Source organism: Oncorhynchus kisutch, linkage group LG29 (assembly GCF_002021735.2).
Source record: "Oncorhynchus kisutch isolate 150728-3 linkage group LG29, Okis_V2, whole genome shotgun sequence".
NCBI classification, from domain to species: Eukaryota; Metazoa; Chordata; class Actinopteri; order Salmoniformes; family Salmonidae; genus Oncorhynchus; species Oncorhynchus kisutch.
In genome coordinates, this window is record NC_034202.2 from 38629846 (window position 1) to 38641650 (window position 11805).

General features: G+C 41.8%; 1 protein-coding gene across 1 annotated transcript in view; it reads left to right on the plus strand.

Moving 5' to 3' along the window:
• The window catches only part of LOC116352905 (neurobeachin), a gene marked incomplete in the record, with an annotated part of 40425 nt that extends 35299 nt beyond the window's left edge, over nucleotides 1–5126 (plus strand). The window contains 4 exon segments of the mRNA XM_031808718.1: nucleotides 245–346; nucleotides 533–729; nucleotides 1674–1825; nucleotides 2452–5126. Of these exon segments, the coding sequence (XP_031664578.1) occupies nucleotides 245–346; nucleotides 533–729; nucleotides 1674–1825; nucleotides 2452–2542 (542 nt within the window).
• Between the last annotated feature and the right edge of the window lie 6679 nt (nucleotides 5127–11805).

Sequence of the window (11805 nt, forward strand, 5' to 3'; positions counted from 1 at the left end):
TGTGTTTGTTATGTGGCTCTGTACCAGTCAAGATGTTTGGTCTAGGACTGGGGCGGTGCTATGTGTTTGTTATGTGGCTCTGTACCAGTCAAGATGCTTGGTCTAGGACTGGGGCGGTGCTATGTGTTTGTTATGTGGCTCTGTACCAGTCAAGATGCTTGGTCTAGTACCAGTTTAAGGTAGTTCTACCTCGTGTTGAACTTCGTACTCTTCCTGCTCTGCAACTGATCTGTGTGTTCCCTAGGTGACTACCCTGCTCCTAGAGCTGTGCTGACGGGTCACGACCATGAGGTGGTGTGTGTGTCCGTCTGCGCTGAGCTGGGACTGGTCATCAGTGGGGCCAAAGGTCAGTGTGTGTGTGTGTGTGTGTGTGTGTGTGTGTGTGTGTGTGTGTGTGTGTGTGTGTGTGTGTGTGTGTGTGTGTGTGTGTGTGTGTGTGTGTGTGTGTGTGTGTGTGTGTGTGTGTGTGTATGTGTGTGTGTGTGTGTGTGTGTATGTGTGTGTGTTTCCAAATCTCTCTTTCTCTCTCCAGAGGGTCCATGTCTGGTCCATACTATAACAGGGGATCTGCTGCGGGCCCTGGAGGGCCCAGAGTTGTGCCTGAGGCCCCGCCTCATCTCTGTGTCCAGCGAGGGCCACTGTATCATCTGTTATGAAAGAGGACGTTTCTGTAACTTCAGCATTAATGGGAAACTACTGGCTCAGATGGAGGTCAACGACTCTACACGGGTACGACCACGGATACAGTATATATATCATACATACACACACACACACACACACACACATCAACGGGAAACTACTGGCCCAGATGGAGGTCAACGACTCTACACGGGTACGACCACGGATACCGGGTTTATATTACATCACTATTAGATATTATATACACACACACATACACACACACACACACACACACACACACATACACATACATACACACACACACACACACACACACATCAACGGGAAACTACTGGCTCAGATGGAGGTCAACGACTCTACACGGGTACGACCACGGATACCGGGTTTATATTACATCACTATTAGATATTATATACACACACACATACATACACACACACATACATACACACACACACACACACACACACACACACACACACACACACACACACACACACACACACACACACACACACACACACACATACACACACACACACATACACACACACACACATACACACACACACACACACATACACACACACACACACATACACACACACACACACATACACACACACACACATACATACACACACACATACACACACACACATACACACACACACACATACACACACACACACATACATACACACACACATACACACACACACACATACATACACACACACATACACACACACACACATACATACACACACACACACACACACACACACACACACACACATACACACATACATACACACACACACACACACGCATACATACACACACACACACACAAATACATACACACACACACACATATATACACACACACACATATACACACACACACACTCATATATACACACACACTAAGCCATGTTTGCTGCTGGTTTATACCTCGCTTTCTCTCCCCTCTCCACATTCTTTCCCTCTTCCTCCGTCGTCTTCCTCCCCCCAACCACCGCCAGGCGATCCTGTTGAGTAGTGACGGTCAGAACCTGGTGACAGGAGGAGACAACGGGGTGGTGGAGGTGTGGCAGGCCTGCGACTTCAAACAGCTCTACATCTACCCAGGCTGTGACGCTGGCATCCGCGCCATGGACCTCTCTCACGACCAGAGGTGTGTAGGCCGGGAGGGAGGGTGTGTGGGGAGGGGAGGTGGGTAGACCGGGAGGGAGGGTGTGTGGGGAGGGGAGGGGAGGTGGGTAGGACGGGAGGGAGGGTGTGTGGGGAGGGGAGGTGGGGAGGGGAGGTGGGTAGACCGAGAGGGAGGGTGTGTGGGGAGAGGAGGTGGGTAGACCGGGAGGGAGGGTGTGTGGAGAGGGGAGGTGGGTAGGACGGGAGGGAGGGTGTGTGGGGAGAGGGGAAGGGAGGTGGGTAGGCCGGGAGGGAGGGTGTGGGGGGAGGGGAAGGGAGGTGGGTAGGCCGGGAGGGAGGGTGTGTGGGGAGGGGAGGTGTGTGGGGAGGGGAGGTGTGTAGGCCGGGAGGGTGTGTGGGGAGGGGAGGTGGGTAGGCCGGGAGGGAGGGTGTGTGGGGAGGGGAGGTGGGTAGGCCGGGAGGGAGGGTGTGTGGGGAGGGGAGGTGTGTGGGGAGGGGAGGTGGGTAGGCCGGGAGGGAGGGTGTGGATTTAAACAGGTGACATCAATAGGAGATCATAGGTTTCACATCTGATTCACCTGGTCAGTCTGTCATGGAAGGAGCTCAGTGTAAATAACGGTCTTTCTGATGTTCTCTCTCCGTCTGCAGGACTCTGATCACTGGCATGGCGTCTGGCAGCATCGTAGCTTTCAACATCGACTTCAACCGCTGGCACTACGAACACCAGAACAGGTACTGAGGAGAGGAGGAGGAAGAGGAGGATGAAGACGAGGAGGAGGAGAGGAGGATGAAGAGGATGAAGAGGAGAGGAGGATGAAGAGGAGGAGAGGAGGATGGAGATGAGGAGCGGAGGATGAAGAGGAGAAGGAGACGAGGATGAAGAGGAGGAGAGGAGGATGAAGAGGAGGAGAGGAGGATGAAGAGGAGGAGGAGAAGGAGACGAGGATGAAGAGGAGGATGAAGGAGACGAGGATGAAGAGGAAGAGAGGAGGAGGAAGAGGAGGAGAGGGGTATGAAGAGGAGGATGATGAGGAGAATGAAGATGATGATGAAGAGGGGGAGGAGAGGATGAAAAAGAGAGAGGGAAGGAGGAGGACTTAAATAGAAGAAATTGGAAGAGAGGAGGCGAGTTTAAAGGTCACGCTGTACGACCATGAAGCAAGAGGATAAAAAGGAACGGAAAACCCTTCGAACTTCCTGTGATGATGTCACTTGAAAAGGAAGAGAGCCCAGCTACTGTAAGACATCTTCCATTTGTGTGTACGTGCACGCTCACGTGCGCTGCCATTTACAACCCTTTTACTGCAGCCACACGACACCCCGAAGGATCCCTAATAACAATACACTATGATCAAATAAGAAGAAGATCCAATCTACTACTAGACGTTGACTGGGTCGGAACCTGTAGGACTTATAACATGTGAGAACAGTCACTGGTCAAAACGCTTATCGCTTCACAGGACTAAATAACAATTAGTACTATTTGTTTAGTTGCTTTAGTTATTAAGTTAGGTTTATTTGGTTTAAGTTTATTTAGTTAGGTTTATTTAGTTAGGTTTATTTAGGTCTATTTAGTCAGGTTTATTTAGGTCTATTTAGTCAGGTTTATTTAGTCAGGTTTATTTAGTCAGGTTTATTTAGGTCTATTTAGTCAGGTTTATTTATTTAGTCAGGTTTTAAATGATAGGAGATGTGGTCCAGACTACCAGAGAAAGATGAAACTGGTATAAACTGGATTGAACTGGTCTAGACTAGATTGAACTGGTCTAGACTAGATTGAACTGGTCTAGACTAGATTGAACTGGTCTAGACTGGATTGAACTGGTCTAGACTGGATTGAACTGGTCTAGACTGGATTGAACTGGTCTAGACTAGATTGAACTGGTCTAGACTGTATTAAACTGGTCTAGACTGGATTGAACTGGTTTAAACTGGTCTGAAGCAGTACTTCCCATTGAAAAAAGCATTGTTGGTTTAAACCCAAATCTGTATTTTTTCTGTAAGTTAATATTTAAAAAATGTTTATATTATTTTGTTTTGTTTTCATTTAATTTCTTTACATTTATTTTATTTGTTTAATTTACTAGTTTTTGTAGAATTTGTTTTCAAATCCCAGAAGGGTGAAAATGATTTTTTTGTAAATACTTGTTCTGTTTCCTACTCTCTGTCTCTGATTGACAGACAGGGAGAGATCACAGTCCTTCAGTCACCACTCAGACCACGCCTAATCACCTTTCATTTATCAATGACTTTCTGTATGTACAATAATGTGTAATAATGACGACGATGATGATGATGGTAATGTTGTTGATGACTGTGAAGATGATGGTAGAGGCGATGATGATGGTAATGTTGTTGATGACTGTAAAGATGATGGTAGAGGCGATGATGATGGTAATGTTGTTGATGACTGTGAAGATGATGGTAGAGGCGATGATGAGGATGAAGATGTGTTTTGCCAGATATCCACAAGATGTCCTTTGTATATTTGGTGATTGTTTTTGTCAACTGTGTACATATAATATTGCTTTCAGGCTACGACGGACAGACGTACGGACCGGACAGACGTACGGACCGGACAGGGAGTTTAAATCAACTGAATGAGATTGAAAACGTCAAAAGGAAACCTTCGCTCACATTTGTCAATTATTTAAAGAAAAAAATAAACAAAAAAAATGGATTCAGTGTCAAACATTTTCGTTTTTGTATTCCCACCAATCACATATCATTATTTATTAGCGTGATGATTATTTCCTGTCACATGACCGTTTTGTTTTTTTCGGACAATTTTTTTTTTTTATCCTGTGGGATTGTTTGTGCATCGATGTTTGTATTTAAAGACGATGAAATCACGTGTGATTAATTAATTAAGTTGTACAATCTCACAGCTGTAAGCAATATCTTGAATCTGTAGCCCAGAGAGAGAGAGGGAGAGAGAGGGGGGAGGGAGAGAGAGAGGGAGAGAGAGGGGGAGGGAGAGAGAGAGGTGAGAGAAGGGAGGAGAGAGAGAGGTGGGGGAGGGAAGAAGGGAATAGAAGGAAAGTCAAGCGTGAGATGTACTGTTAGTGTGTGTGTTAAGCCGTCTCGATCTCTCTCTCTCACACACACACACATATTCACACACATACTACAACAACAGGTTCAACTTACGTATCCCCCCCCCCCCCCCCCTAAAAAAAAAGGGTCAAATATTTTTGGATCTATGAAATCCTAAGCAAAACTATTGTATTCATGTTTTATTGCAAAGATGTAAAATATGACCGTGTGAAAGTTGAAAGTTGAAAAAAAAGAATCAAGAAATAACAAATAAAACGTGCAAAGAATTTTGATGATCTGTCTTTTCATTTGTTAAACAAAAGATCAAACCATTTTCGCTTATTGACACCATGCTTATGCTGCGTTGTTGGGAAGGGCCTGTAAATAAGCATTTCACTGTTAGTCTACACCTATTGTTTACTAAGCATGTGACAAATAACGTTTGATTTGATTGGATTCATTATGTAAACAAACAAAGAAAGCATCCCAGTTTGTTGTCGTTGTTGTCGTGGGATAGAGACAGAGGAGGGCACATTTGTTTTATTTTACCAGGCAAGTCAGTTAAGAACAAATTCTTATTTATATATGACGGCCTAGGAACAGTGGGTTCACTGCCTTGTTCAGGGGCAGAACGACAGATTTTTTTTTACCTTGTCAGGGTGGAGGATTTGATCTTGCAACCTTCCAGTCCAACACGCTAAACCACTAGGCCACCTGCCTCCCCATCTACAGAGGGTTGTAGCAGTGGGCCAAATTGTAACCTAGTGGTGTACAGTATGTTCCAGAGGCAGCATCTTAGACAGCTTAACAACCCACATAAATACTACACAATATTATAGTTATATTATATTATAGTACTATTATATTATATTATAGTACTATTATATTATATTATAGTACTATTATATTATATCATAGTACTATTATATTATAGTACTATTATATTATAGTACTATTATATTATATTACTATTATATTATAGTACTATTATATTATAGTACTATTATATTATAGTACTATTATATTATAGTACTATTATATTATATCATAGTACTATTATATTATAGTACTATTATATTATAATACTATTATATTATAGTACTATTATATTATATTATAGTACTATTATATTATAGTACTATTATATTATATCATAGTACTATTATATTATAGTTATATTATATTATAGTACTATTATATTATAGTACTATTGTATTATATTATAATACTATTATATTATAGTACTATTATATTATAGTACTATTATATCATAGTACTATTATATTATATTATAGTACTAATATATTATAGTACTATTATATTATAGTACTATTATATTATAGGTCTATTATATTATATTATAATACTATTATATTATAGTACTATTATATTATATTATAGTACTTACTATTTTGTAGTATCCTGGAATTCTGACCCGAGTTAGGTGTACATGGAATGTACTTCCCGTTGATGCACTCTTCTCTCCACACATACTCTGACCTTGAATTTAAGCATGAGAATAGAGTCGCTCGCTATTCGTTTGCGGTGGAATTTAAATAAATGAAGGTGTGGCTAAAGATACGTCGTACTCTGACCTTGACTTAATTCCCTCATAGTTTCACCACCTTTATGAGGGAGAAAACCAATTTGTGAGAAAACAAGCATTTTGTGAGTATGGAAACATGTTGCCTTTATATTTCTGTTCAGTACAACATATTCATAACAAAATATATACTGAGAAGAACATTACTTATAGAGACACACACACATTTGAACTAAATTCATTCAACAGATATCAAGAGCGACTTACAGCCAGAGCATGCAACTAAGGTAGGTAAAAACACAAATCTTGACAACCCAGAATGAAAATCTCACACCATACCATGTATGTAACATCAATGGAGGCTGTTGAGGGGAGGACGGCATATAATAATGGCCGAAACGGAGTGAATGGAATAGTATCAAACACATTTAAACACGATACCATTTAATTCACTCCATTCCAGACAATACACTCCATTCCAGACATTACACTCCATTCCAGACATTACACTCCATTCCAGGCATTACACTCCATTCCAGACATTACACTCCATTCCAGACATTACACTCCATTCCAGACATTACACTCCATTCCAGACATTACACTCCATTCCAGACATTACACTCCATTCCAGACATTACACTCCATTCCAGGCATTACACTCCATTCCAGACATTACACTCCATTCCAGACATTACACTCCATTCCAGACATTACACTCCATTCCAGACATTACACTCCATTCCAGATATTACACTCCATTCCAGACATTACACTCCATTACAGACATTACACTCCATTCCAGACATTACACTCCATTCCAGACATTACACTCCATTCCAGACATTATACTCCATTCCAGACATTACACTCCATTCCAGACATTATACTCCATTCCAGACATTACACTCCATTCCAGCATTCCAGAAATTATACTCCATTCCAGACATTACACTCCTTTCCAGACATTGCACTCCTTTCCAGACATTACACTCCTTTTACACTCCTTTCCAGACATTACACTCCATTCCAGACAATACACTCCATTCCAGACATTACGCTCCATTCCAGACAATACACTCCATTCCAGACATTACACTCCATTCCAGACATTACACTCCATTCCAGACATTAAACTCCATTCCAGATATTACACTCCATTCCAGACATTACACTCCATTACAGACATTACACTCCATTCCAGACATTACACTCCATTCCAGACATTACACTCCATTCCAGACATTACACTCCATTCCAGACATTACACTCCATTCCAGGCATTACACTCCATTCCAGACATTACACTCCATTCCAGACATTACACTCCATTCCAGACATTACACTCCTTTCCAGACATTGCACTCCTTTCCAGACATTACACTCCATTCCAGACATTACACTCCATTCCAGACATTACACTCCTTTCCAGACATTACACTCCTTTCCAGACATTACACTCCATTCCAGCATTCCAGACATTATACTCCATTCCAGACATTACACTCCTTTCCAGACATTGCACTCCTTTCCAGACATTGCACTCCTTTCCAGACATTACACTCCTTTCCAGACATTACACTCCTTTTACACTCCTTTCCAGACATTACACTCCATTCCAGACAATACACTCCATTCCAGACAATACACTCCATTCCAGACATTACACTCCATTCCAGACATTACACTCCATTCCAGACATTACACTCCATTCCAGATATTACACTCCATTCCAGACATTACACTCCATTCCAGACATTACACTCCATTCCAGACATTACACTCCATTCCAGACATTACACTCCATTCCAGACATTACACTCCATTCCAGACATTATTATGAGCCGTCCTCCCCTCAGCAGCCTCCACTGTGGCACATGCATCAACCATGTACAGTCAAGTAAACCCTTGTTTTTCAGAAGAAGAAGAACCACTCCATTCCAGACATTACGCTCCATTCCAGACAATACACTCCATTCCAGACATTACACTCCATTCCAGACATTACACTCCATTCCAGACATTACACTCCATTCCAGGCATTACACTCCATTCCAGACATTACACTCCATTACAGACATTACACTCCATTCCAGACATTACACTCCATTCCAGACAGTATACTCCATTCCAGACATTACACTCCTTTCCAGACATTGCACTCCTTTCCAGACATTGCATTCCTTTCCAGACATTACACTCCATTCCAGACATTACACTCCATTCCAGACATTACGCTCCATTCCAGACAATACACTCCATTCCAGACATTACACTCCATTCCAGACATTACACTCCATTCCAGACATTACACTCCATTCCAGATATTACACTCCATTCCAGACATTACACTCCATTACAGACATTACACTCCATTCCAGACATTACACTCCATTCCAGACATTACACTCCATTCCAGACATTACACTCCATTCCAGACATTACACTCCATTCCAGGCATTACACTCCATTCCAGACATTACACTCCATTCCAGACATTACACTCCATTCCAGACATTACACTCCATTCCAGACAGTATACTCCATTCCAGACATTACACTCCTTTCCAGACATTGCACTCCTTTCCAGACATTGCATTCCTTTCCAGACATTACACTCCATTCCAGACATTACACTCCATTCCAGACATTACACTCCTTTCCAGACATTACACTCCTTTCCAGACATTACACTCCATTCCAGCATTCCAGACATTATACTCCTTTCCAGACATTACACTCCTTTCCAGACATTGCACTCCTTTCCAGACATTACACTCCTTTCCAGACATTACACTCCTTTTACACTCCTTTCCAGACATTACACTCCATTCCACACAATACACTCCATTCCAGACAATACACTCCATTCCAGACATTACACTCCATTCCAGACATTACACTCCATTCCAGATATTACACTCCATTCCAGACATTACACTCCATTCCAGACATTACACTCCATTCCAGACATTACACTCCATTCCAGACATTACACTCCATTCCAGACATTATTATGAGCCGTCCTCCCCTCAGCAGCCTCCACTGTGGCACATGCATCAACCATGTACAGTCAAGTAAACCCTTGTTTTTCAGAAGAAGAAGAACCACTGTCTGCAGAATCGGTGCCAGGAACAAAAGACAATTGAGTGCAAGAAACTCCCTCAGGGGCTGATCTCTTGACTGGCTCTCAGGCGTAGTGTGACGTCCCCTGACTGCCCTCGTCTGATCAGTTCCTCATGGAGCTGGAAACACGAACAGACAGACACAGTGGTAGACGTGATTATCAGGTAGAGCTGAGGTGAAATCTGATGCTAGTTGAGTAGGATGAACCTGTCTGATCTGAAAGACCTTCTGTAAGACCGTTCCTCTGATGTCATCATCTGTTAATGATGTCAGAGAGGAGAGTTTCATCCTCAGTCCAACAATGTATCCTGTGGATACACAATGGGCTGTTATAAACACACACACACAAATAAAAAATAAAAAAAGTTTGAACAAAAATGAACACCGTACTTACTCGGCCCATTACTCATTGTTGTGTTATCCACATTGTTGGTTGTGAGATCGGGGGTTGGGTTTGTACTGAATGTTGTGAAGTCACTAGTTGGTTGGGTGGTAGTTGGAAATGTAGTTGTAACCGGTATGGTTGTAATGGCTGTAGCACAAAGACACACAAACAGAGATTGGTTGGTTGATTGATTGGTTGGTTGAGTGGTTGAGTGGTTGAATGGTTGAGTGATTGGTTGATTGGTTGAGTGGTTGATTGATTGGTTGATTGGTTGGTTGAGTGGTTGTTTGATTGGTTGATTGATTGGTTGAGTGGTTGATTGATGGATTGGTTGATTGATGGATTGGTTGATTGGTTGGTTGAGTGGTTGATTGATTGGTTGATTGATTGGTTGAGTGGTTGATTGATGGATTGATGGATTGGTTGATTGGTTGAGTGATTGGTTGTTTGGTTGGTTGATTGGTTGATTGAGTGGTTGATTCATTAATTGGTTGATTCATTGATTGATTGGCTGATTGAGTGGTTGATTGATTGATTGATTGATTTATTGATTGGTTGATTGGTTGAGCGGTTGGTTGAGTGGTTGATTGATTGGTTGATGAATTGATTGGTTGATTGGTTGGTTGATTGATGATTGGTTGATTGATTGGTTGATTGGTTGAGTGATTGGTTGTTTGAGTGATTGGTTGATTGATTGATTGATTGGTTGATTGGTTGATTGATTGGTTGAGTGGTTGATTCATTGGTTGAGTGGTTGATTGGTTGATTGGTTGAGTGATTGGTTGATTGGTTGAGTGGTTGATTGATTGGTTGATTGGTTGGTTGAGTGGTTGTTTGATTGGTTGATTGATTGGTTGAGTGGTTGATTGATGGATTGGTTGATTGATGGATTGGTTGATTGGTTGGTTGAGTGGTTGATTGATTGATTGAGTGGTTGATTCATTGATTGGTTGATTCATTGATTGATTGGCTGATTGAGTGGTTGATTGATTGATTGATTTATTTATTTATTGATTGGTTGATTGGTTGAGCGGTTGGTTGAGTGGTTGATTGATTGGTTGATGAATTGATTGGTTGATTGGTTGGTTGATTGATGATTGGTTGATTGATTGGTTGATTGGTTGAGTGATTGGTTGTTTGAGTGATTGGTTGATTGATTGATTGATTGGTTGATTGGTTGATTGATTGATTGGTTGAGTGGTTGATTCATTGGTTGAGTGGTTGATTGGTTGATTGGTTGAGTGGTTGATTGATTGGTTGAGTGGTTGGTTGATTGGTTGAGTGGTTGATTGATTGGTTGAGTGGTTGATTGATTGGTTGATTGGGAGTTTTGCCTCTCTAACATGCTTATCAACTAGCATCGCTCTGTAGCAGTGAAACTACCAGAACACCAGAAAGGGGCTGAATGATCTCCGGAGAACGTGGTGTATTTATACTTTACCACCACTTGAGTTAACACTGACGATCACACAGCGCAGCTCGGAGTGATACCTGGAACTGAGATCAACAGAAGTGAGAACAACTGTGGCGCTGTACAGATCTTTGTTTACACAGCATTTCAATAAAGAGTTATAAAATAAAAACAAACCCCACACTGTTAAAACCAACGTAGCGGTTTAAAGACAGTGATAACGTGTTACTGTCTGCTGTTGCAGCTCTCCAATCATATTACCCAATCAACTAAAGGTATTCATATCCAATAGGCTTAATAGTAGACTACAGAAATGTCTGGTTTAAAACAAGTTTCATGTTTAAGATTTTGTAGTTTTTAATTTTGCCTTTATTTAATCAGGTATGTCTTTGAGAACACATTCTGTTGTGATCTAAGTTTCAAGTTTAACTAGCTGCAGGCTGACCTGCCGAGCACTCCCTGAGCAATGAAGCACACAGGATAGTACCCTCCCTCCTCATC